The 24,150-nt window shown below is 35.3% G+C and overlaps 2 protein-coding genes across 2 annotated transcripts in view; both read left to right on the forward strand.

The window, feature by feature from the left end:
- The first annotated feature begins 311 nt into the window (after positions 1–311).
- LOC115446054 (NEDD4 family-interacting protein 1) lies at positions 312–16,492 on the forward strand. Its single transcript, XM_037447616.1, has 6 exons — positions 312–524; positions 629–725; positions 2,839–2,975; positions 9,962–10,091; positions 10,244–10,429; positions 11,213–16,492. The coding sequence occupies exons 1-6, from the start codon at positions 522–524 to the stop codon at positions 11,314–11,316; spliced, it is 657 nt and encodes a 218-aa protein (XP_037303513.1). The 5' UTR covers positions 312–521; the 3' UTR covers positions 11,317–16,492.
- Positions 16,493–19,826: 3,334 nt separating this feature from the next.
- The window catches only part of LOC115446059 (multidrug resistance protein homolog 49), a 31,435-nt gene continuing 27,111 nt past the window's right edge, over positions 19,827–24,150 (forward strand). Inside the window, 1 exon segment of the mRNA XM_030172611.2 lies at positions 19,827–19,965. The gene's annotated coding sequence lies outside the window, so the exon portion shown is untranslated.

Below are 24,150 nucleotides of genomic sequence, written 5' to 3' on the forward strand. Positions count from 1 at the left end.
CGAATAAATTTATTTGAAGTTGATAATATGAATAATTAAATTCAGACTTGGAGTATTTTGATATGACAACATTTTTATTATTGACGTTTAATTCGACACGTTCGAAAAGTTTGTGTACGTTTATTTATAATAACTGATAAAATAAATATAATATGTCATATTTACCAAAGAGCTCGCAAAAAGAAATGTCGATTATGTTACCGTTATTAAACGTAATGAATTTCAAGTTATTAAATCAACCAGGAGAGTCTTTATAAATATTCTAATTAATTATTATGCAACGTTCCTAGAATCAAATTGTTAGTTTAATTTCTGAACATTGACCGCAAACGTCATTGAACGCCTAGGGGGGTGCGCCAACTCGCTCTTCGCTGTTTGTTAAATTGTCGGAAAAACCTTGGATGATGCGCGGTGTATTATCAAATTGTACATATTAATTGAAATCGCATCGTTCACAAGTATTCGTGAAAGCACTCCGGTGTCGTAGAATTTCGTGTAACAGTTTTTATGAGACAATAAACATGGTACGGTGATTGTGATTAGAATAATTGTTTTTTCATTGTTTATTTATGTAACTGCTTGCGTATAGTATGTGCAGTATGTGAAAGTGTCCACGGTGTTGTTACAGAGCCACCCTCGAGTTGATAATGTGCATGCATCGGGTCAATTGCGAGTGATCCTCCCTGCTTCGATGGAAAATATGCCTCCTCCGTTCATGGACATTAGTGAGTTATAATTTATTATGTACGACAATCCTATTGGTTGTACCTACTGATAAGAATGTTTCCAATAACTACGTGTGATTCATACTGTTTTAATTTTGTTGTAGGCATAGTTGTCCCAGAGTAATGTAATTTTTTTATCCTTATAGTATCTTAAAGGAAATATTTCCGTAAAATTCTACATTAGAATGTAAACTAACATTGAATGGATATAGTTGAAATTGTTTTCTATCAAATAATTTTATCCATGAAATAATATTTATAGGGTGACAAAAACATTTATTGACCTTGTTCCATATTTATCAATGTAATGACATGTATAGTTAAACACCGTTTTTTACTATTTGCTAATCAATAAGACAATGTAACTTTATGAGGGTAAAAGTCATTGTCAATTATAATTGCAAATTTTATGATGATCATAAGTATTGGAGTGATAACATGGTCTTTATTATATAACATAATAATATAGTATGCATTGCATCAATAATTGATTAACTTATCAGCAAAATATGCCTGTTTTCTTTAACATACAGTTGAAATATTGATTTATATTTTTAGATCTGTAATTTCTTAATTGAAGGCATTGTATGAGGCTCCTGTAAGCCCAAGGCTCTGGGCAATTACCCAATTCAACACCCTCTAAGTTGGCCTCTATTTGAAGTGACAATTAACAAATATGATGAAGCTCGTTAAATAAGTCAAAAAAACTGTTGTACTATATTTTTAAAGCCAAAATACCTATTTACAATTTTTTTTTCAAATTACTAGTGGAAGTTACTTTGAAATTTGAGCAAATTTTTTATTTCCCACAAGCAGAATAACCAATAAACTGTGGTCTTTATATCTGATAAAGATTTCATGTAATATAGATAATTATAGACAACACAGTCACTTCTTTGTAATTGTTGTATTATGTTGTCTGACTATCTCCGATCCAATTGATTTATTATTATTATCATGTAATATTCATGCTGTTTATTATCAGTCACAATAACTATCATCATTTGTATTTCGGTTTATATTGTACAATGACCTTTATGCATCAACAATAAAGTAAATAAACCCATGTTATCATATAGTTAATAATATTTTAAGTAAAAAATCTAAAAATATACAATTACTTTATTTACAAAGGATTTATTTTTAGCATTTAATTTTTTCTTGTATTTCTTACTAATATAATGAATGAGAAAGTTGGTGGAAGTGTTGGGCTTGGGCTTTGCTAGAAGTAAATCTGAATAATCATGAACAGATCAAGATGAAATTTGACACACACCATGTTTTGGATTTACATTTAATGTAGGATATATTTTGTCCCATAAAGGTACACAATGCAGCTTTTTACTACACTTCTTTCACACAAGTGTAGTTACTAAAAAAACAATTATAAATAAATCTTTGTTGGTATCAAGTAAAGTAAGAATATTATGTAACAAACTATTTATCTACATCTAAACATACCTACTTAAATGTCTACAAAGCTATGCAACTAGTTGTCCTCAACTAGATAAATAACTATACACCTGTCACTTCTGTGGAAACTTAAAAGGCATATTTATTATTAAATTAGCATTGTTCTTATTTCTATGCATGCAGTAGTGTGCTTGATTTTTTACCTTAAATAAGCCTATATTATTCTTAAAATATTTGTAATCATGAGGAAATTTTGGGCTACTTCTGTAAAAAAGGAAAAATTGTTTCTGTTGATAAAATTTTTGAATTTTGATAGGGAATGTGTAACCTAGGTTATTTGGGTTTAAAATATTGAGTATAGAATTTTTATAATCCTGATTATGAAAGTCTTCCAATTGCCTATCCCCTGCTAAATACAGGTATATATTTGAAAACTTAGATATTTTCTACATCATATTAGCCTAATGTGACCACACAAATTTATAATCCATGCAGTTTTCTGAATTATTTCCTTAACATTAAGAAGTCATTTTCAATTTTGTTGTTACGATAATCTATGTTCTACCTACTCTTAAAAAACATTCATGTCTAATTGATAACCTCCTCCTTTTTTTGAAGTCGGTTAAAAATTTATAAATGGGTGGTTTTTACATCATTATTTATTGAAATAATATATTGATTAAGTTTGTGTGTATTTCAGATAACATGCAAGAGATACCGCCTCCGCAGGCTGATTTCTCGGCGCCGCCGCCGTACGATGTCGCCGCGAATTCCAAACTACCCACATATGAGGAGGTGCAGCGAGAGAAACAGATGGAAGGCGAGGGGCCTCCTCAGGTAACGTACCAGATATCAAAGTTATTAAATACCCTATAGGTATATCCTTAGTACGACTAATAATATATTTTCGGTGTAAAGTAATAGGCATGATTATTGTATGTTTAGGTGTCTGCGTCGAAGTTTTAAGGCAAAATTAAATGAGGCATACGAGGAGCGATAGTCACGGCATAAGTTAGCGTACGTAACTGTCAAATTTGGTCCAAATTTGAACGATTCATTTTGGTATAATGACATCTCATGATCGCTAGGACTACGTACATTTTCTTATGTCGAAACAATTACCCCCTGTGTTTCGTGCGCTTTTTGATATCAAACGAGTCATTATGAAATAACGGCCAGCACCCTTAAAATGTGAAATAATATATAACACGAACGTTCGTGTCGTGGGACTGTTATTGGTCGAGAGATCATCACGTGACTCAAACGTTAGTCTCACGACCAATCACAATCATCATAATCGGACGATATTAACATTCGTGTAGTGTTTATTTTGCCAAATTATAAGGGTATTGGATATTAAAAATTGCAAGGTCTACCCACTCACCACGTCCTTGACCGATTTTATGACTACAAAGATCGAAAAAACATATTTAACACCTCGACAAGAGTGACGTTGGTGACTGCGCCTGACACGCGCGAGTAATATTTCGCAAGCGTCAAATAGACGTGACATGCTCATTCATTTCTAACACGAGATGGTTAGGGTGTACGTCCATTGTCCATGACAAAGCAAAGTTATACTGACAAAGTAAAAATATAAAAATGCCGTATAGAACTGGCTATATCTATATATCGTCGGGCCATAAGGTAACGGTTACCCCACCATAACCGCTCAGTCGCCCCCCAAGAAAGCTGGGCGGTAGTAATAAGGGACTTTATCAGCGATAAAAAAAAATAGGAATGTCGGCAAGGCACACTAATTAAAACATCTTGTTATAGATTGCATATATATAATGATATTGACTCGCGTAAACGGCTTTCAATCCATAATTTGTAAAAATGCGTCTTCCTGTCTACATAACCTAACAACGGCATCCTGGACATGATGGCCAAGCGGTTTCCCTATCATTTCCAAAATTATCGGATGAATACAATTTTGGAGAATGATGTAGCTTTTTAAATGTAACAAATGAATTTAGTTTATCAATTTTTAAAACGGATTTAGAAAATAAATAATATTTTGCTTATGGATTATGTTATCTAAAGTAGTTTATATTAATAATAATATTATCCTATTCTTCCACATGGCTTTATCATTTATCCCATTCAACGTGTGCTCAACGCAAGACATGTTTTTAAGATAAATTGCAGTAAAATTTTGGCTTAGTTTTTTACTGCCTGACATCAAAACCCTATTGGAAAATACCATTCTCATCCGAGCTCCGTAACATCGCTCCGCTTCAGTGGACAGGCGGTCTTATAATTAGTTTAACACAGCACATTCATCACAGAATTGTCTAGAAATATAACAGATACTGAGAAGTTTTCTATAAGAATTTCGAGGGTGTGTGAAGTCTACCAATCCGCACTAGGCCAGCGTGGTGGACTATGGCCTAATCCCTCTCAGTAGTAGAGGAGGCCCGTGCTCAGCAGTGGGCAAGTATATAATACAGGGCTGATATTAAAACAGATAATGTTTCAAATAATTCATATTTTTTACCGAAACGCATCCAAATAGACCTCGTCGAAACTAACTGTACATTTTATGCTAATTAGAACATATTGTTGATTAAAGCGTGGTATACACAGATGTCTCGTTGAACAATGGCGGGAATGATAAACGAAATACGGTTCTAGTTATTATTTGTCATTAACCTGTTGTATAAACAATGTGTGTAATAAGTGTGTTTTAACTGTAACGATTACTTATAAATAATAATTATTTTTAATCAGCTAATAATTTCATTAGAGATTTGTTTTCGAAACGTCATATTTGAAACAACTCTTGGGTGTTAAAGATGAATTGAAAGTAATACATCCAAAACCGATATTTTAATGTCAAACAAACATTATAATAAAAGGTATTTGATTAAAATGTTCGCTTAAATAGCATCACCACTCTAATACAGAGACAAGGTCGTCGCCAGCCGATGGTCCACGGGGGAGCAAGTTGATATGGAGATTGAGAAAAGTAGGAATTGTAGGTAAAGTCGAGAACAAATATTCCTCTCCCAATCCCCTTCTCCCGCTTTAACAATAACATAGAGCAAAACATAATTAAGCGTACGGAATATTAGGAATGGGAATTCATTCGAGTTTCGACGAACGGCAATTGCAAGTCAAGTCCAAGACTTAGGACTTTGGTTGCTTTACATTTTACAACTTTTTTGAATCTTTGGGGGGGGGGGCTCTTGCCCCTCCTTGCCCCTGGCGACGTCCTTGTACAGGGAATCGTATTATTCAACCTTAAAAATATATATTTTTTGTAAACGTCACGTTCCATGCTACGAGAATTTTTCATTGTGTATTCCAGCCTTTAAAAGGGGAATAAAAATAAGACATTGCAAGTGCTGTTTTACAAACGTTTTTTAGTTAATTAATTAGTTAATGACTTAACCCGTTAATAAACACTTATAAATAATGAAGGCTTGTTCATTTAGTATGAATGTTTTTGCAGTTTGCGTTTAATAGAGTTTTCTGAGAAAAACATGCAACAAAATCTATGAACGTACTTACATTATAGCAGGGTAGACTATTATAAGTGGTGAAGGATTATTTTTAACAAAGAAAATAGGCAGTGAGTTTTATCATTTAGTTACTATTAATTAATAATTCATGCAATAAGTCGACAATTATCCCATTATAATAATGGAACGCTTCGCTAGGGTTAATACCTTAAAGGTAAATTATGAGCGAAATTGTACACCAAAATAGCCTTTATCGACCTTGCACATTTGACCTTTAATACACCGCCTACCCCGCGTAGGCACGACACCGCAACGGGGCGGCAAAGCCGGTGAAATGCCAAACCAACGCTAAAATAACTTTATTACAGCCTGTAGTCAGACTTGACCCTATAAGATTCGATAGTGATTACTGAGAAATTATTTTTTATGAGTTTGTTGGTAGTAAGATATATTTTATATCCGCCCGGATAGTGATCACCATATACAATTTGTTAAAACCCGCCATAGTGGCCCACGTAAGTGTGTCGCGTTCCGTGATCAGCCGTATATCAGGTTCGAACAGGCCGGCATAGTTGTGTCGACTGTCGAGGGATAATCATCTCTCGTCAGTGACAGTCTATGTGACTACACTACACCTTACCATCATTTGCAATAGGGTTCACTTTGTCGTGACAGCATATAAAAGATTTCAGTATTGAGAGTGAAGGAACAGAGAGTGCATGTGTATTGCGCACACACTTATGCACTATAATATATCCTGCGTACCTGGCTGATCTCCGCGGTCGAAATTCGGCTAGGAGGAGGTTATAAAAAAGATTGCATGACGAAACACCAAACTAACAACTAAAGACTGCCTCGTTGGCATAGTTGTATTACGGTAAGACTGGAGTTCAGACGTCTCAGGTTTGATCGGGTCGAGCAAAATGATATTGGGTTTTTCTATTCAGTGTCAGCCCAGAGTCTGGATTTTTAACGATATGCCGAAATTCGCCGCCTATCACTTTAACGGAGATCAATCAAATACGCAGGAGATATTATAGTGCACAAGTGTGTGCGCAATACACAGGTGCATTCTCTGTTCTTTCACTCTCATAGTCCGGTCAGACGGATTCCGACATGACTGAAGAGAGATCAGGCGCAGGACCAACGGCTTTACGCGCTTTCAGAGGCACGGGGATATCCACACCGCCAACTTCCTGACTCCGAGCTGCGACTGAATAATTTTTGAGATGGAAAATCCCAGGCACAATTATTTTTGCCCGACCCAGGATTCAAACCGTACTATCACAGCTACGTCACGGACTCAGTCAATGACACTGGCTAAAATCTCCTTCAAATTATAACAATTATACCAAATGTGTAAAGATAATAAAAAATAGTGCTATTTCATTCGTCTTAATAGATGTAGGTATTTAAAACAATGAGCTAGTCATCAGCTCGTACTAAGAATCTTAAATGACGCAATTGCCTCTATTGATTACTAAATACATCTCACTTAACAATGAGTTCGGTCATCTTTGTCGTCATACAATGATTACAAACACTGAATTTCATGCTGTGATGAAAGCAAATTTGAACCTTCCAGATATTGCATTGAGTTTTCTTATGTATTGGACCCCCCATTCAACATGGGGGAAATCACCTGGCTTAGTAACTGCGGGGCCTTGAAGGAAAGTTTAGAGGGGATATCTAGGGAAGGAGAAAGTAACTGATCTGCCGTGGTTATCGAGGGAGCAGTAAGTCAAAGGCAGCCATTTTTTATTACTGATTTGGAATGCACGTTAAACGAACTTTCTTCCTATCTAGATTTCATACATCTACATGAATTAAAATTGCATTTCCTTATTTGATAAACAGCAGTAACAACTATAAGATAATGTAGTTAAACATGTAATAGATCAGAAACGCCTTTCCGACTTATTGCTGTATTGATACCAGAGCTGCTCTTATAAAAAAGTGTCACTCCATTTTCAATAACAAACTTATGTAATAAGAATGCAATAAGGGCTTAGTGCCAGACTGTGTGCCAGACGTCAGGGCTGGTAATTAGTAGGGTGCGCTCAGAGCTGGCAGAACGCCAGCCGCGTCTTCAACCTCAGAACTGCATGTTCGTGTGACGCAACTTAAAACATGCATGTTCTACATATTTTTGCTTCGGATTCTCTACATGAGATAGAGATGGACTCGCCCCCAATTATTTTGGGACGGATTTGAGTCCCAAAAAGTTTCTTTTTATACGAACACAACAAAGTTCCCCCACTGAACTATGGTAAGTGAAGTGTGTTCTAATAGAATGTCTGACGTGAGATGATTAGTCCTCGTCAGTCGACACAATTGTCGGCCTGTTGGAATCGGATATACACAGGCTGATCCCGGAACTCTATACACTTATATTATACACTATGCCGGGTTTTAACACCTTGTGTACTGTGGTCGTTATCCGAGCGAAACATAGGTTAGTAAGATTGTATTTGATCGACTTATAGGTTTATGTGACGTGTAGCATATATAGTCCATTGAAAAGTTACATTTGGGGTTGCATTTTTTAGAGGACGCAATTTTATTTTTTTGAAGTGTAGGGGGGGTCAGTCTAAAGCTAAAACCAAGTTTGTGGGGTCGCCACCCTTGTCCCACGGCCGCCATCTTGAAAATAGGGGTTGAAATGGTTTTACGATGTATCTCTTAAACTATTTATCTGACAAAAAAAATGTATAAACATTTTTTGTTGCAAATTAAATTCTCTACAACTTTAGTTTAGTAACTTTTGTCGTAAAACTATAAATAAAAAAGTTATAAGCGAAAATGTTAAGAAATTCAATGTTAAGCAATGTCCATTGCAACGTCATCAGAACGTGTGTTTATAAGGTTCATAATACTTTTTTTTGTACTCATTAATACCCAAATACCCAAGGGACCATTAGGGAACAAAAGAACATCTGCCTGCTATTATTATTATTATTTCTAACCTCTCTTATTGCTATTATACTACTCAGTTTGAATGGATTGCAGTTCAATTCAGTTGAACAGTGAATGTTCGAAACGGCAAATCTAATACGTAGTACATATATATCGATGTATTTAGGCATGTATCTATTCGGCCTTGGATAAGATAGCGGACTTGCGGAAATTATTTGCCTAGCCTACCTAAAACGCGATAAGATTCGCCATAGATACCTTGGACTTACTATACTCCACTTAATATTTCAAGTGTTTGCTAGTCTTGGGATTCTGTTTATTGATATAATGATGTCACTATACTAGATATTAAGTTTATTTTTTTGCTGGTGGTTAGGTATTAATTTTAATTATTATCCCAATAGCGAATACTGTACACGAAGTATAAAACTTGCTATAATGGCCTGCATGTACTGCATTTCGGGATCAATTTGCGTATAATGTCAACTTTTATTGCTTTGAATGGCGAGACGAGCTTGCCGTTCGCGTGATGGTAAGCGATACGACCGCCCATAAACAGTAGAAACACCAACACCTTGAATTATAAAGTATTGTTTGGTATTCCACTGCGCTCGCCATCCTGAGACTTGAGATGTTAAGTCTTATTCTGTCCAGTAGTTACAATGTCCTTCACACCGGAACACAACAATGACTACAAACTGTTACTTGGCGGCAGAAATAGACATTGCGATGGTACCTACCCAGGCAGACCTACCACCAATAAACACTTGGGGAATAATCGTTTATCGTCAATGGAATCTCTGAAAGTGACTTCACTTACCATTAGATGCAAGATCCTTTATAGATCCCGTTTAAAAAAAATCGAATGCCATCGAATCTTTACTAATATATAAAGCTGAAGAGTTTGTTTGAACGCGCTAATCTCAGGAACTACTAAACAGATTTTGTTTTTTTTATCATTAACAAGAAGCTACATTATTCCTGAGTGCTACAGGCTACTTCTTATCCCGGGAAAGTTATTCACGCGGGCGGATTCGCATGCTGAAGTTAATATAATATATATGGGAGGAAACATTGTGATGAATTCAGTAACTAAGCCATCTTGATATAATAGTGATTTGCCAACGGTAGGATATGTTTTATATCCGCCCGGATAGCGACCACTGTACGCAAGGTGTTAAAACCCGCCATAGCGGCCCACGCAAGTGTCGCGTTCCTGGATCAGCCTGTGTATATCCAGTTCCAACAGGCCGGCATAATTGTGTCGACTGCCGAGGGGTAATCAGCTCCCGTCAGTCAATATTCTATTAGACTCCTCTCTACTTAAGATCAGGCGCAATGGTCCCGAACACGTATAAAAATATTTGAACCCTCTTCGTAGTAGAGATCTGTTCCTCCCAGTGGGAATGTACTGGGCTATTATAAACTCTTGTGTTGCAGATGCTGCCCCCGCACCAGCCTACATTCGCGGCGTTTGTAACAGTGGAGCAGACAGAGGGCAGCACCGAGCCGCTCGACCCGGAGAACAGCCTCCTCGGCACCGATATCATGTTCCTCACGTCTTTTATTGGTAAAAAACTATTTTTTTTTATTTTATTTATTTATTTATTTATACATATATTATTACACCATAACAGTTGATACTAATGCGATGTTATACAGATTTAATGATGATGATTCGTCTCCCATCTTGCATCATGTCATCCAACTGGTTTGTTTCAGTGGCGTTCCTGTTCAACTGGATCGGGTTCCTGTTGCTGATGTGTTTCTGCCACACGGTGGCGAGCCGCTACGGCGCGCTGGCCGGGTTCGGTCTCTCGCTCGCGAAGTGGACGCTCATCGTGAAGCACTCCACGGAACTCGCCTCGCACGAGAACTCCTGGCTCTGGTGGCTGATCATGGCTTTCGGTCAGTTTTTTTACTATTTTTTTTACTGCCTTAGTGGCGTAGTTGTACTGCATGCGCGGTGCGACGGCGGTCTGAGGTCCTGGGTTCGAATCCCGGGTTGGGTAAAGTGATATTTGGGTTTTTCTGCTCAGTATCAGACCGGAGTCTGGAATTTATGCCCGATATGGCGATAAGCTCGCCTCCTATCACATCATTGGACGGAACACACTTGGCGAAAAGTAAGTGCCCTGGTTGCGCTTCTGCATACTCCTTCGGGGATAAATGCGTGATGTTGTGTATGTGTGTGTGTTTTTTAGAGGCTTTGAGTCTCTTAGGAGACTATGCCAGCAGCTAGTAAAATTATTATGTTAGGTGACTGATGGCTTTCGGTTATTTTTTTTATTATTTTTTTCTCTATTTGTTTAGAGGCTTTGAGTATCTTAGACTATGCCAGCCTCATATTTTTTTTATGTTAATAATGTATTAAACCTTAACAGTAATAGAGGCTCGTGCCCAGCAGTGGGACGGTATATATAAAGCTTGTAATTGATATTATTCACAGACTTTGGACTGCCTTGGTGACGTTATTATATTACTAAGCGACTGCAGTGCTGAAGTCTCGGGTTCGATCCTCGGGTCGGGATATTGGGTTTTTCTACTCAATAACAACGCGGAGTATGGAATTTGTGCCCGATAGCCATAAGCTCGATATAAATTATTTCATTTATTAAAAAAAAAAAATTTACTATTCCTACTTTGGAGTTTGGAGGCAAGTAAAGTCCAATGTTTCGTGCCATTTGGCAGGTATACTGATCTGCGTGCGCGCCATCATCCAGTACCTGAACATCAAGCGCGGCTGGCGGCTGCTGTCGGGCACTGCGCAGGAGCGACTGCTCTTCTTCTACTAGACGCCTCGGGGCGACACGCCGGGCGAATGGACGGGCTAGGGTGACCATACGGTGTTACGGCAAAATCACTTATAAACAAATAAATAAATAAATAAATAAATAAACCCATCTGTCATAAATATACAATGTTTTGTCTAGCTTACTCTGATGTTTAAAGTCACTTAATGTGGTGAGACGAAACAAAGTATACTAAGGGAAGTTTAGACTGGCATTTTCTCGCAGTAATATATTACGCAATAACTTGCACTTGCGTTTACACCAACGTAAAAAATTCAAAACACATAAGACTCACCGCAAGTTCTACAAGCTTGAAAATTTGCAAAAATCGGTTTGCCGTAATATTGACGTCACAGCAAACTGACGTTTACATGGTAAAAATGTATTGCGGAAGACAACTTCAGGGTTTCTTGCTAACCTGAACCCTGTTCAAACGTATACAACCAGTAAGTAAGACGGTTTGTCTTTAGAAACAAGATTTATAGTCGAGTGGGGTGAATGGGCAAAACAGTTATTCCACTAAACGAATTAGACAGATAAACCCATGCTATTCTTATCCAATAAATAAACAAATTTCCAAGTAATATTTGCAATAATCAATTTATAAACAAAATATTCACTCAATACATCTGTGTAACAGCCGTAACGCCAAACCATCCCTATTCACCCCGATTCTTCGATTCTTCCCGATTAAATAAAAAAATATGTACTATTAACAGTAACAATATAATTATAATACAGGATAATTCCTGTAATGCGTGAAGTATGGTCACCTTAGTTATGTCTGAAATGGTTGATTCAAATGAGTTAGGTGTGAAGATGCTTGTTTCAGAACTTGTTGATTCTCTATAGTGTCGTGTCAGTGATTTGTTGATAGTATTTTGTGTAAATGTATTTTAATGTTTGCTTCTTGCGTAACGTGGGTCTGGTAGCCAGACGTTAAATATGTTTTCGGATTGATAAAAAAAAAAAAAAAACATAAAAATGATTGATTTTATGATTATTGAATGTTAGACATCGATTGAAACTAGTTTTCCGATGCTTTCGTTTTTTTTTTGTATTTAAATTTTCTTCCGACTTCAACATGAAAGCTGTAGTATTGGAAACGTCAGGAAAAATTAAAATATAAAAAACGCAATAAAATCCGAAAAATAGTTTTTGAAAATAAAAAAAATGCATTCGATTATTAGAATTGACCGCGTACCTAACATCTTTATAATAGTACTAGCTCGTGGATGCTGCTTATATTATTTAATAATTGAGATTCATAGAAAAGAACCGTCTTGACGTACAGTTGTCAAAAAAATCCTAAAAAAAATTCCTCGTATTTCAAATAAACTTTTTTATAATTTCATACGATCTATGAATTACTGACAAGGCATATGAGAATCGGCGTGTAAGCTGCGATGTCGTGCTCTCGGTGTTTAGATAATGTTTGTAACGTGATTTCAACGTATACTGACGTTAAGTTAATGAGAAATGTCAAAGTGCAGCGCCCCTACCGGATTATGTATAATTGTATGAACAGTCAAGAACAAAAGTGGCTGAAAATTAATTTAAAAGTCTTTGCCAATAACTTTTTCTTCGATTTAATTAAATTAAAAAAGGGTTGGCTTTATTTTAGGCAAAAAAAAAAAATGCTTCTATTGCATTTAACGTGTATAAACAAAGTGTAGGTAGTTTTGGGTTTGTTCGGCTACTTTTGTGGCTGACTGTACATATATTAAAATAAATATATAATTTTCAATTTGTGACTCAACTTATAAAAATAGTTAACACATTATCATTTTTTTTTTATAATATAGAGCATCTGATGTCTTGTTAACTTAACGATCGTAAACGGAACGGTAGTTCTTAGAACGATTGTCATCTTGTCTCTGAAAATTACGGTACCATAGAGTATAGAAAGTTTACGAGTATGGATGCGGTTTATTGTTCTGAAATGACGTAAATAGACGTCAACGCATGGACATGTACTGAGTTTAAACAATTAAAACTCGATCTTATGTCCTTTCGCATACGGTTGAAAGAAGGGAAATATACATCATTATGTGTATGGGAAAATAAAAAATATATCACTACATAATATTATTCTATAGGTGTTTGTATTCACCTATAGCATAGGATGTAACATCCTAATGTTTGAATGCTTTATTAGCAGAGATACGCAAAATTTCCTTGTAAATATATTACCTTTTAATAATGAGAAATATTTAACGTTTCAGGGCTAAAAAAAAACAAGAAATACTTACATGTAATTTATTGATACAGTTATAATAAAAAAAAAAATATTTTTTTTGGATAAATGTAAAAAACACCTTTTTTGGTCCTGATATCTCATTTAGTAACACGTAGTTAAAAACTCGTTTTGAATATTTATCCTTATGACCAATGGTCTTTCTTTATGCTTCAAACACAAAATTCTATCACAATTTTTCACTTTATAACGTTTTAAAGTGCGTTCAACGTATGTGACATTGTATTTAATAAGTGATATTGCGTGAAATTGAGCGTTATGAAACTTGACATGGCAAGAATGCTGTCAAAGGTAAGTGACGTATTTTGTACGCGACATTCTCGCTTATGTCACAAATAACGGTCTAATTTGTAGATGTTACATTTGTTTTGAACATAAAAGAGTGTTTCATTCGATTGGAATATTTATTTATTTTTACACTTGGTAAACAATGGTATACGGGCCAGTGGTTTAGGGGATTTATGTCGCCCGGGGCTGAGCCAATATGTTTGTTGGTCTTAGGAACCGGGCGAGAGGCCATCCGGAGCCAAAGTCGAAGACCTTTTTTAGACCTTCAGCCTTTTCCCTGGACATGAAGCCTCCTCCCTAAGCTATGCCACTCATACAGGCGTTCTTTATGCTATAGGAATTCTCTCCCAGTCAACCTTTGTGTGTAAAAATAGACTGAGTCAAGTGTAAAATAAAAAACATAATTATAACATCTAAAACATGGTGGTGATTTGTATAGCGGCAGTTTCATTGACTAGGTGTTGCTCGCGGCTTCGTCCACGTGAAAAGCCTTTCCCGCTATAAAAATCTAAAACATTAGCTATCCATATCGTCATAACTACGATGCCAGCGCCATCCTTTTAAAAAAAATCCCATAATTTTCCATGGGAGCAAATTACCGGGATAATAAGTACCCTGTATGTTAAACCAGGACATGATCTATCCGTATGGCAAATTTAATTTAAATCCGTTCAGCTATATCTGAGTTTACTTCCAACGAACATTCGCATTTATTTTAGTTAGAAGTTGATGATTTTATACTTCAGGATTTTTTAAAGTAATGTCAAATTGTGAACGCATTTTTAAACGTTTCGTAATCAGAGCGTTGTGTTTCAAAGACATGTGTAGTGGTTATTTATTAGATTTAAATATAATTAATTTATTTGTAAGTAGTTTAAGTTTAATTTGTAAACATTACGTACAGATTGGTATATTTTTGTAATTGGAAACAAAACGAATGGACTACCAAAATGGCGCTCATTATGCTGATACAAAAACAGATGTGAATATTATATTTTTTGTGGGTGCTTTTTCATTATAGTTCTAACTCGAATTAACCCTTTTGAAATCATTCCAAGACTCGCAAGGGTATTTAATGACCCTAAAATCTAAATCTACTCGTTTTAGATCCCCAACGTCAACTTTGATCAGTGTTCCTATTTTGGGAATAAAATTAATACAAATCTCAATTAGTTTATATTATATTTTGGTTTTGTCTGTTCGTCACGAACACGAATGAATAATAAGACGTAATATTACGTCTAAAGGTCAGTGTGAGACGTAACGAAAATTTTACGCAAAGGAGAATGCCCATGTCTGTCCCACTGTCTGAAGGGAGTGTATGGCTTTCCCTAATTATTCATAATTTACGATTTTCTTTTTAAAATACGAAAAGCCCAAAATAACAAAGAATGATTTTCGTTTTATTTGGAAGTGCATTATTCCTTATGTTTTTTGCGTAATTTATACTGGTCATTTTTCATTCTGCAGGTAATATGCACCTTATACCATAGCAATAGAGTTTACAATATGCAATTAATTATTGCAAGACAACGCAGACGTCCGCTAAAATTGAATAATTCGTCTGATATTGATGTTATTGGATTTATTATTTTCTTATTTACATACCAGAAAATTCTTACTATACTATCGCTCGCATCCCGTGAACTCTATTCCAATTCAATGAGGTTGAAAGTTGATTGTAAGATACTAATGCGCGTATATGCTCAAGCAGTTTCAACCAGTTGTGCACAAGCCTTTACAAAATATATATAGAAAAAGATGAGTTAAGTTTGTATATAAAACTTCGATAAGGCTATGTTTGGAGAGGCAAAATTTTGACAATTGAGAATAAATTTACCAAATTATTTAAAGTATTTAAAGTAGCTTTTTAGTGGCTCTATGTTATTCTTGACAAATTATTTAAATAGTTAAGTGTTTTCTTTTACGGTGTAAAAAAATAAATAATGCCTTTACTTTTATTTATAGTTAAGTTCAAAACTTTGTTTGTCACGAAACTTTTTAAAATTAGTCTACGTCACAATAATTAGTCGGCTTCTGTATAAAGTGGATTAAAAAAAAAATTTTTTTTTTTTGGACATACAATTAAACTATAAATATATAGAAACAATTTTTTTTTCTAAGTCTTAATAATATAACCTGGTCATAAATTTATTCGAAAATAACAGCTAAAACGAATTATCATGTTCGGAAATAACAATAATATTTTTTGGTTATAGGTATTTGAGAACAGCTTTTGTATTAAGGCTTATACAACAAAGTATTTTGAAGAAATAACGCAATCTAATCATCAGTAAAACAGTGGCGGAGCGTCAATTCAACTCGATTCCTACCGGCTTTACTTTTAGGTTTATTTTACTTTTTTCAAATTGCCCGTCAGTGCAATAAGGCAATTTTGTTTGCCTCAGATAACCTTTTGAAATTGCACCCTTCGCCACTGCAATGAATTGTAAATAACGAAAATTGTGATTTCATTTATTAGTGTAAGTTTTTAAATGTAAGCGGCGCTTTGTTAAATTCAAATATCGCACCAAATATGAACTACATTATGTGAATACTTTAGTTTCTTGTAATATTTAGTGCAATAATGTCTAGTTCTGAAATTCTAGTGGAAATAAATACGTTATTCGTAGACCTTTTTGTTTTATTGTGAATTTCTCCTATTTACCGTACTTTTATTTAGGTGTTGTTCACAGCGAAACGTCGCACTTGTGTTTTTAGGAGCTGTGTTTGAAATTTATAATATACAGGGTCATTTTGACATAGCGTTACTAAATGAAACCACACTCGTCTTCACCTTTGCGGACATTGTACCAAAAATCATCCATTAATAACTAATATTTTCGCGAAAAATCCTGGTTTTTGTTTACAAAATTTTTGATCATTTTGTTTAATGCGAATATGGCGTGTGCATGAGTGTATTTCGACTGAAAGTATGATGTTGCCGCTGCAACGAATTCTCTTAGAGTAGTAGTGGCTTTAGGGCGTGTAAAATTAAAATGACTTTTTATTAATATTTATTGCTTTGAATGAAGAGACGAGCTAGTTGTTTGCCTGATGGTAAGAGATACAACCGCCCATAAACACTAGAAACACCATCCAACACCTTGAATAGAAAATTATTGTTTGGTATTCCAACGCACGCCATCCTGGGGCATGAGGTGTTAAGTCTCATTATGTCCAGTAGTTACACTGGCTACAATGTCCTTCAAACACAACAGTGACTACACACTGCTGCTTGGCGGCAGAAAGACATTGCGGTTGTACCTACCCAGGTGTGTGTGTTCTTACATATGAGAGACCTACCACAAATAAAACATTTATTTTATTATTTTATTTATTTAGAAAACTTACAGCTAACATACACAGGTAGTAAGAAAAAAAAATATATAATAGAAGGCCAATTACAAGTTTCCATGTATAGATAAATAACATTAAAATAATAAAAGAAAATGGTAGACAGTAAGTACATGCTATACAATTAGAAGGGACTAAGAGTAATGGAGAGAGAAAACTAGATGAAAAAACGGTCGCTCAATATTTTATTTCGTTTTGTGGTGCTCGTGGTGAACAGATCCACGTCCACATCCGACGCCACTGCGTTAAATGATTTACTTGGGTTGTGCCGCTATGGCGGGTTTTAACACCTTGTCTACGGTGATCGCTATTAGAATATAAAATATATATAATTTCGAATTTGTATAATTACCCAAGTACCTATGTTTGCCAAGTTTGTATAGAAATACTTATTATATTTTTTTATTCTTTCTTCTTTGTTATATAAAAGAGTTTGTAGATTTTAGTTTGTTTATTATTATTATAATTTTTTAGAATAACTGTTTTATTTGTCTGTAATTTGCATTATCGGCTACTCATGAGTTTTTGACTCTCATTATAGGTATCCCAAGATACAGGCATAGCCTAGTTTGGGGACCCCTGACAATAATTGAAATGCTTAAACTCAGATATGCCAATTACTGTTTATGTACTTCGTAATGTTATTATTTCTGTGTTCTTTTTGTTGCAATAAAGTTAAATTATTATTATTATTATTATTATTATACTACCACCAAATAAGTGATTGTTAAGTTTATTCCCATACATATTTTTGTTTTCTTTTGACGTAAACAATTGTAGAAACTAGAAAGACGTGTTCGCTACGGCCCCATTAGACACAGTAATTCTCTCGAATATGATCTCGTGTGGTTACTTACGCCAAACAGCGATGTAATTAGCGCCGCTTTATAGATTTTGAAGTTGAAACTACTGGAAATAGTGGTACCCTTAGGATGTGGCAACCACCTCGATAAGGCCTTGTGCTTGCAGGAGCATAAAAAAAACATTACCCTACTTCGGCAACCGGTTAAAAGGCCTCGCAAGGATCAACTAACTTGAAAGGCCGTACTAACTTGAAAGATTTAATACATTCTGTTGGAGAGCTTCCATGACCCAGTCTGGATTGATTCGGTTTTATAATTACAGATCGGGACTTCGATCTTACGCAAAGAATATATTAACAGATATTGAAATATTGTATACTATTAAGTGACGAGACCGTATGGTGTGACGCATCCCCAGGGGAAACGGAGCGTCATGTCTATTTGTCGATGCATATTTTTCGTCACAACTTGACTGGTTTCCAAACAAACATAATTACATATCTACCAGTATAAGATTAATCACGAGCCAATTTCGGTGACGTAGTAGATTTAAAACAACAGCAATTTCTGACCAAAAAAAGATTTTATCCTTCCTCTTACGCTATATTATCGACGATTGACTTTCAATCCTTATTATCCGTATAGATTCTTATCACGGCAAATTCTTTCCTGTCTCACCTGATCGAAAAATTCTTCCACTTCAGCCGGATATATACTATGAGCATGAACATACTCCAAGATCACAATTACGACTTTATTCAGTGTCTTGTATTTTTATTTTAACGGACAAGGAATTTCTTTTGTATAATTGTGGAATTTAAGTAGATATTATAATTTTGACTTTTCGGAAGACCAACACCGCAGTCCATCCTGCGATCACGAAGGCTGCAATGTCTTCGAAACATCGAGAGAAAATTATAATAAGAAACCGCGATAAAATCCGTAAAATAGGTTTATTTTAGGAAATCTCACTTCCCTCCGCAACTTTTTCAACCTTCGTGAAACCCACTACTTTTCTTTACAGATGAAGATCGCATTATTGGAAAGCAAAGCATTCAGCAAGCAAATCCGGCAAAGCATTGACGGAGGAACTTAGGACAATAGCCAAAATAGAGCGAACACCGGAAATTAAACATGGGTTACAAAAATAAATTATAATGGTGTGATGATAGTGAAATGTAACTAGAAATAAAGATGATGAGCAGGTCATGTGATAGTTATGATGTCTATTCAAAGAACTGATGTTTATAATAAACTACGAAACGCGTTAGGACGTACTAAATATAAATTATATTTTTATATGGAAGAAATCGTTTCATTGATCTAGTGAAAAGATATGTAAGTGGGTAGGTACTGAAGTAATAAGTCGGTGAGGGCTTAGGTTTGACATGGTAAGTTTAATCACTGAATTTAAAACACATAAGAATCCTATATATAAGTTCGTGTCTGATATGGCTATAAGCTATCAAACTATCATCTTAGATCTAAAATACTGAAACATGAAGGCATTAGATAACTAATTGCACCTCTACCTGCCCTTGAAGATCGAGATGAGCTTATCTTAAGTTAATCAGCAAAAAAGTAATCGAAATGAAAACATATTTTCCACATAACGTATAACTTAGATCTCACTTCAAGTGGAAAACGCAAAATTCCCAATTACCCGTTTCATACTATTAATACAGAAATTCTGGCGCCAACTGCACCGTCCAATGCACCACGGGTTGATAAGTAACACCAGTGCCAAAAGCCACCCAGTGTGATGCCAAACACCGCGCAGGCTTGACGTATACTCGCTCAGTCCCGATTCCCGCGTAGTCCCTTCCCGGCCTTGGCGGGAACAGTTCGAAAATCGTGTCCTTATGAAGAAATTTAAATTTACAAATCCTTTTTGTGTGTCCCTCGCCTTTACTTGTTATTGGGATAATAATTTCTACAGAATACTTGGTGAGTATTTTTTTTTAAATGCCTGATATCGATCAGTTTTTTGAAAAGCTATGGCACGGGGAAAGTTGGCGCGTTGCCAAAATTCTACAGTGGATAGTTGTGTTTAGGGTTTGTTGCCTCTTATGTAAACTAGATAGGTGAAATGAAAAGGTACGATTTAGAAAGGGTGTTTATATTAAACCTTATTTATTAATACTTGATAAACATTAAAATGTATTAAGTATTTCAAGAAGTATCTACTCATTCTGTAGATTATAATTCATGTATTATTTATACACTTACAGCTGCATTAATTTGAATAATTAGTTATGTGTTTAATATTCTTGATACTATTATTTAACTACTAAGTTTCGTCTTACAGAATATTGGCACAAACAAATATTATTCATGTCGAGGTTTCATTCTAACTCTATAAATAACTATTTTATTTAACTATACTAGAATTGATAGGTACTATATGAATTTCTACTTTATGCTTCTCATCATCACATTAATGTGATAGCTTACTACCGGAATTCAAACAACGAAAATAATGATTTTTGTGGACAACGAATAATTTCTAAATCGTCACTGTCGACGTCCTTTCATCATCATCATCAGCCACATAAAGTCCACTGCTGAACATAGGCCTCCCCTAAAGATTTCCAGACGGACCTGTCGATAGCGGCGTCGATAGGTCCGTCGATGTTCTTTAATTAAAATTTATTTTACATTTACAAGCTTTTTAAATCACCCTTAAGATTTAAATACGTAGATACAAGAAAATGCCGGAAAAGTTCAGAAAGAAACTGGCCGGCATAATTGTGCAGATTAGCTAGAGGACCTCCCATTAAGATTTAAAATACGTAGATATAGGAAAATGCTGGAAAAGTTTAGAAAGAAACTGGCCGGCATAATTGTAAATCTCTCGTCTGTCGACGCTCTATCTGAACCCTTACCACCAGGTGCAGAAAGCCCATTTTTCCATGCCCGAGTAAAAAATAAGACTAGACTTCAACCTTAAACAGCAGTTATGGTGATATCAGCCAAACCTAACAAACTTCCAATTTAGCACTTGAATAACTTCGAACTATGTTTAAATGGTTACTAAGATGATTTAAATAAGCCTGAAGATCCAAAACATTCCATGTTTGATATAAAAACACATATTCTCTGTACAGTTGTTAACGGAAATAAAAGCCTGCGCTAGAGGAAATTCCTCATAAATACATACTAAGTATAAGGTACGTCTCTCGTAATGCTATGTTCAGACATCCAAGTTCTTGCAACAATATATTGCGGAAGAACTTTTAGATGCGTTTTCACTAGTGGCAATATTTTTATAAACATACGACTGCCCGTATTATTTTATTGCCCTAGTAGGCAAATGAGCAAGCGCTCCTCCTGATGGTAAGCAGCATCCGCCGTCCATGGACGCAACCATGGACTTACCAGAAGCAAACGAAATATTGCATTTCCTGCAACCTTCAAAATTTGCAGATGTCACCTTCCAAATTGCTTGCAGAAATCGGATTCAACAAGTTCTTCTTGCTAATGTAACGTATTTACCCGACATCGCAAACATTTTTTTGCATTAGAATGTAAATAGTAGATAAGTGTTGCCTGCAGCTTTACCCGTATGTATGTTGTATCATGAGCGTGACGTGGCTGTAGTAGTGGAAGGGCAGCAACCCCCCCCCCCCTCGCCACCTCTGGATTCACCACAAATGCATACTTTATAAGTAGTAATTGTATCATGTGTTGATTTATAAGAACTGCCTACATAAAGCTAGATACATCCATGTGAAGTATGAACTTTACCGGAACTAAATTCCTCGATGTATCCTTCTCCGGTATAAACAGTAAACCACCAAATTTTAAACCTTATCGTTGTTTATCTCCGTGCCAAATATTATCAAAATCCGCTTAGCGGTTAGATTATTATAGTTAATGTCAAGTACAATATCTTAAACGTGTCGTCTATTTTTATTATGAAAAAACACAAGTGTATATAGTACTAACAGTATTTTTCAATCGATAAATCTTAAATACTTTTAAGGCTACATAAATAGCTCATCAAAATTCGTTCCAATTAGTAATTTTATTCACGAAATACCCGCAAATTGACCAAGTTTAGATCGCGTTCGAATTGTGCCTCTAATCTCTACATGAGTAGATTCAATTTTAAGGTGATGACGTAAAATATATGTCATAAAATCCCTTTATTACATAATATAAGACGTCACTCCTCCATTGAATATTTTATGGGGTTAAAGCACTCTTTATGGAGTCATAGACGAGGCGCCTAGACACAATAAAACGGGCACAGAGATGTCTCACCACGCGGAAGTAGGGCAGATTGTCTGGCAATCACTGGGAGTTTCCTATCCTTACTATAATATTAGTGTCTTTATTATCCTCCTTTGCTATAGACACAGAACAACATGGATTTAAATTAGATTTTAGCAAAGACATTAAACAGCGTAGTTAATTATAGACCGAACATCAGGACCAAATTTTTGCTCCAAAAGTTAATTGGTAATATGTTGTGTTATTTGAAATCTCCGTATGACAAGATATAAGATCGTCTTTGGGTATTAATACAAAAATAACATATTTCCAGCAAATATGCTAATAAACGCATTAAACGCGTGCAAACTGCAAACCACGATATGGAAAAAATATGAAGAATATTACATAGGTGTAACATAATCGTATGTAATATTCTAAAATAGGTGTAACATAATCGTATGAGCGCAATTTTTTTTGTTATGATCTAAAAGTCACAGGCAATTGTTAACACAAAAGAAAAAATACGGTTTGTAAGGACCTTTTACACCGAAAAATGGCTAACACACATTTCACGGCTTAGTTTATACGATCCTATAGGCTCGCGGACATTTAGTTATCAAGAAAACAAATAACCGATAATATCCAAAGATATATCCGAAAGTTCCAGAAATCAATGCCGTTAAATAAACAAAATTCTATTTATCCAGCTTCATACTCGTACAGAATGAGGCTGCTGTCGAAGCAATGTGTTGTGTTCAGGGAAAAGCGACATGGCGTCGACGCGGCGACACGTTTTCCGTCATCCAAGATTTTGATCCAAGAGATTGATATTTAATTTCAGCATAACCAGGTATTATGCAAGTCGCCAAAGGGGGAAGGTAGGGGCAGCTGACCCCCCCCCCTAGAGATTTTAAAACTCGAATGAATTCACTAATTGCATTCCTAATATTCCGCACGCTCAATTACGCTCTGCTCTATGTTATTGTTTAAGCGGGAGAGGGAGCGTGGGAGTGGAACATTTGTTCTCGACTTTACCTACAATTCATACTTTTCTCATTTTCCACATCAACTTGCTCCCCCCTGGGCCATCGGCTGGCGACGCTCTCAGTAATATGCATGAATTCTTACATCACCTCTAAAATATACTTTAATGACCCAGTGCTTAAGTTCAAGTTAATTTAAAAAGGATAAGCAAATGGGGATGTAGGTAAATCAAGCATCCAAAGTCGGCTGAACTCCTGTTTGCACTACAAAACGATATTGTATTAATAATATCGTTACATATTTGAAGGCAGTGTGAATAGCTGATTGTAATTAGTTAGGAAAATAAATAAACTTTACTAACCGTCATGATTGTGTACGTAGAGTTTTAGATAATCTAAGATATACAGCTAAGAAACAACGAAACATAAATTATTAATAACATTGCAAAAATAATCCAAAGATCAATCTGACTCTTATGTAAGTAGAAGAAAATCTATATTTCTGGCAAAAGCAATCAATCTTAGTAATGAAGGGTAATATATAGGTATAACTTAAAATATATAAGTTCCATTCCTATTTACCCGTTCTCTGCAGTTCATCCTATTTAAATGCCTAGAATGAAAAATTGCCAGCAAAGTCAGACTTAAGTAATAGCCAGCGACAGCTTGTAGTCAAATTGAACGTGAAATGAATTATCCTTAAGGCGATACCTCAAGGTCCATTTTCATACATTTTGTTTCACCTTTAATCTGGGTAACTAAACAAGTATTGGCAAGTAAAGAATTTAAATTCACGTCTAGTTAGTGATTAGTTCTCGCAGTTGAAAGAAAAACGTAAAAATAATTAATATGCATGGATATTTCGGCCTTTAAAATTTAATGACTAAGGCCGAAATATGAAATTTTATTAGGTGAAACAAAATTATGAAAA

This window comes from Manduca sexta, chromosome 7 (assembly GCF_014839805.1).
Source record: "Manduca sexta isolate Smith_Timp_Sample1 chromosome 7, JHU_Msex_v1.0, whole genome shotgun sequence".
Taxonomy (NCBI): domain Eukaryota; kingdom Metazoa; phylum Arthropoda; class Insecta; order Lepidoptera; family Sphingidae; genus Manduca; species Manduca sexta.

Coding starts and splice junctions, on each gene's coding strand:
- LOC115446054 (XM_037447616.1), top strand. Junction 726..2,838: donor TCCTCCGTTCATGGACATTA/GTGAGTTATAAT, acceptor TGTGTATTTCAG/ATAACATGCAAGAGATACCG. Junction 2,976..9,961: donor AAGGCGAGGGGCCTCCTCAG/GTAACGTACCAG, acceptor CTTGTGTTGCAG/ATGCTGCCCCCGCACCAGCC.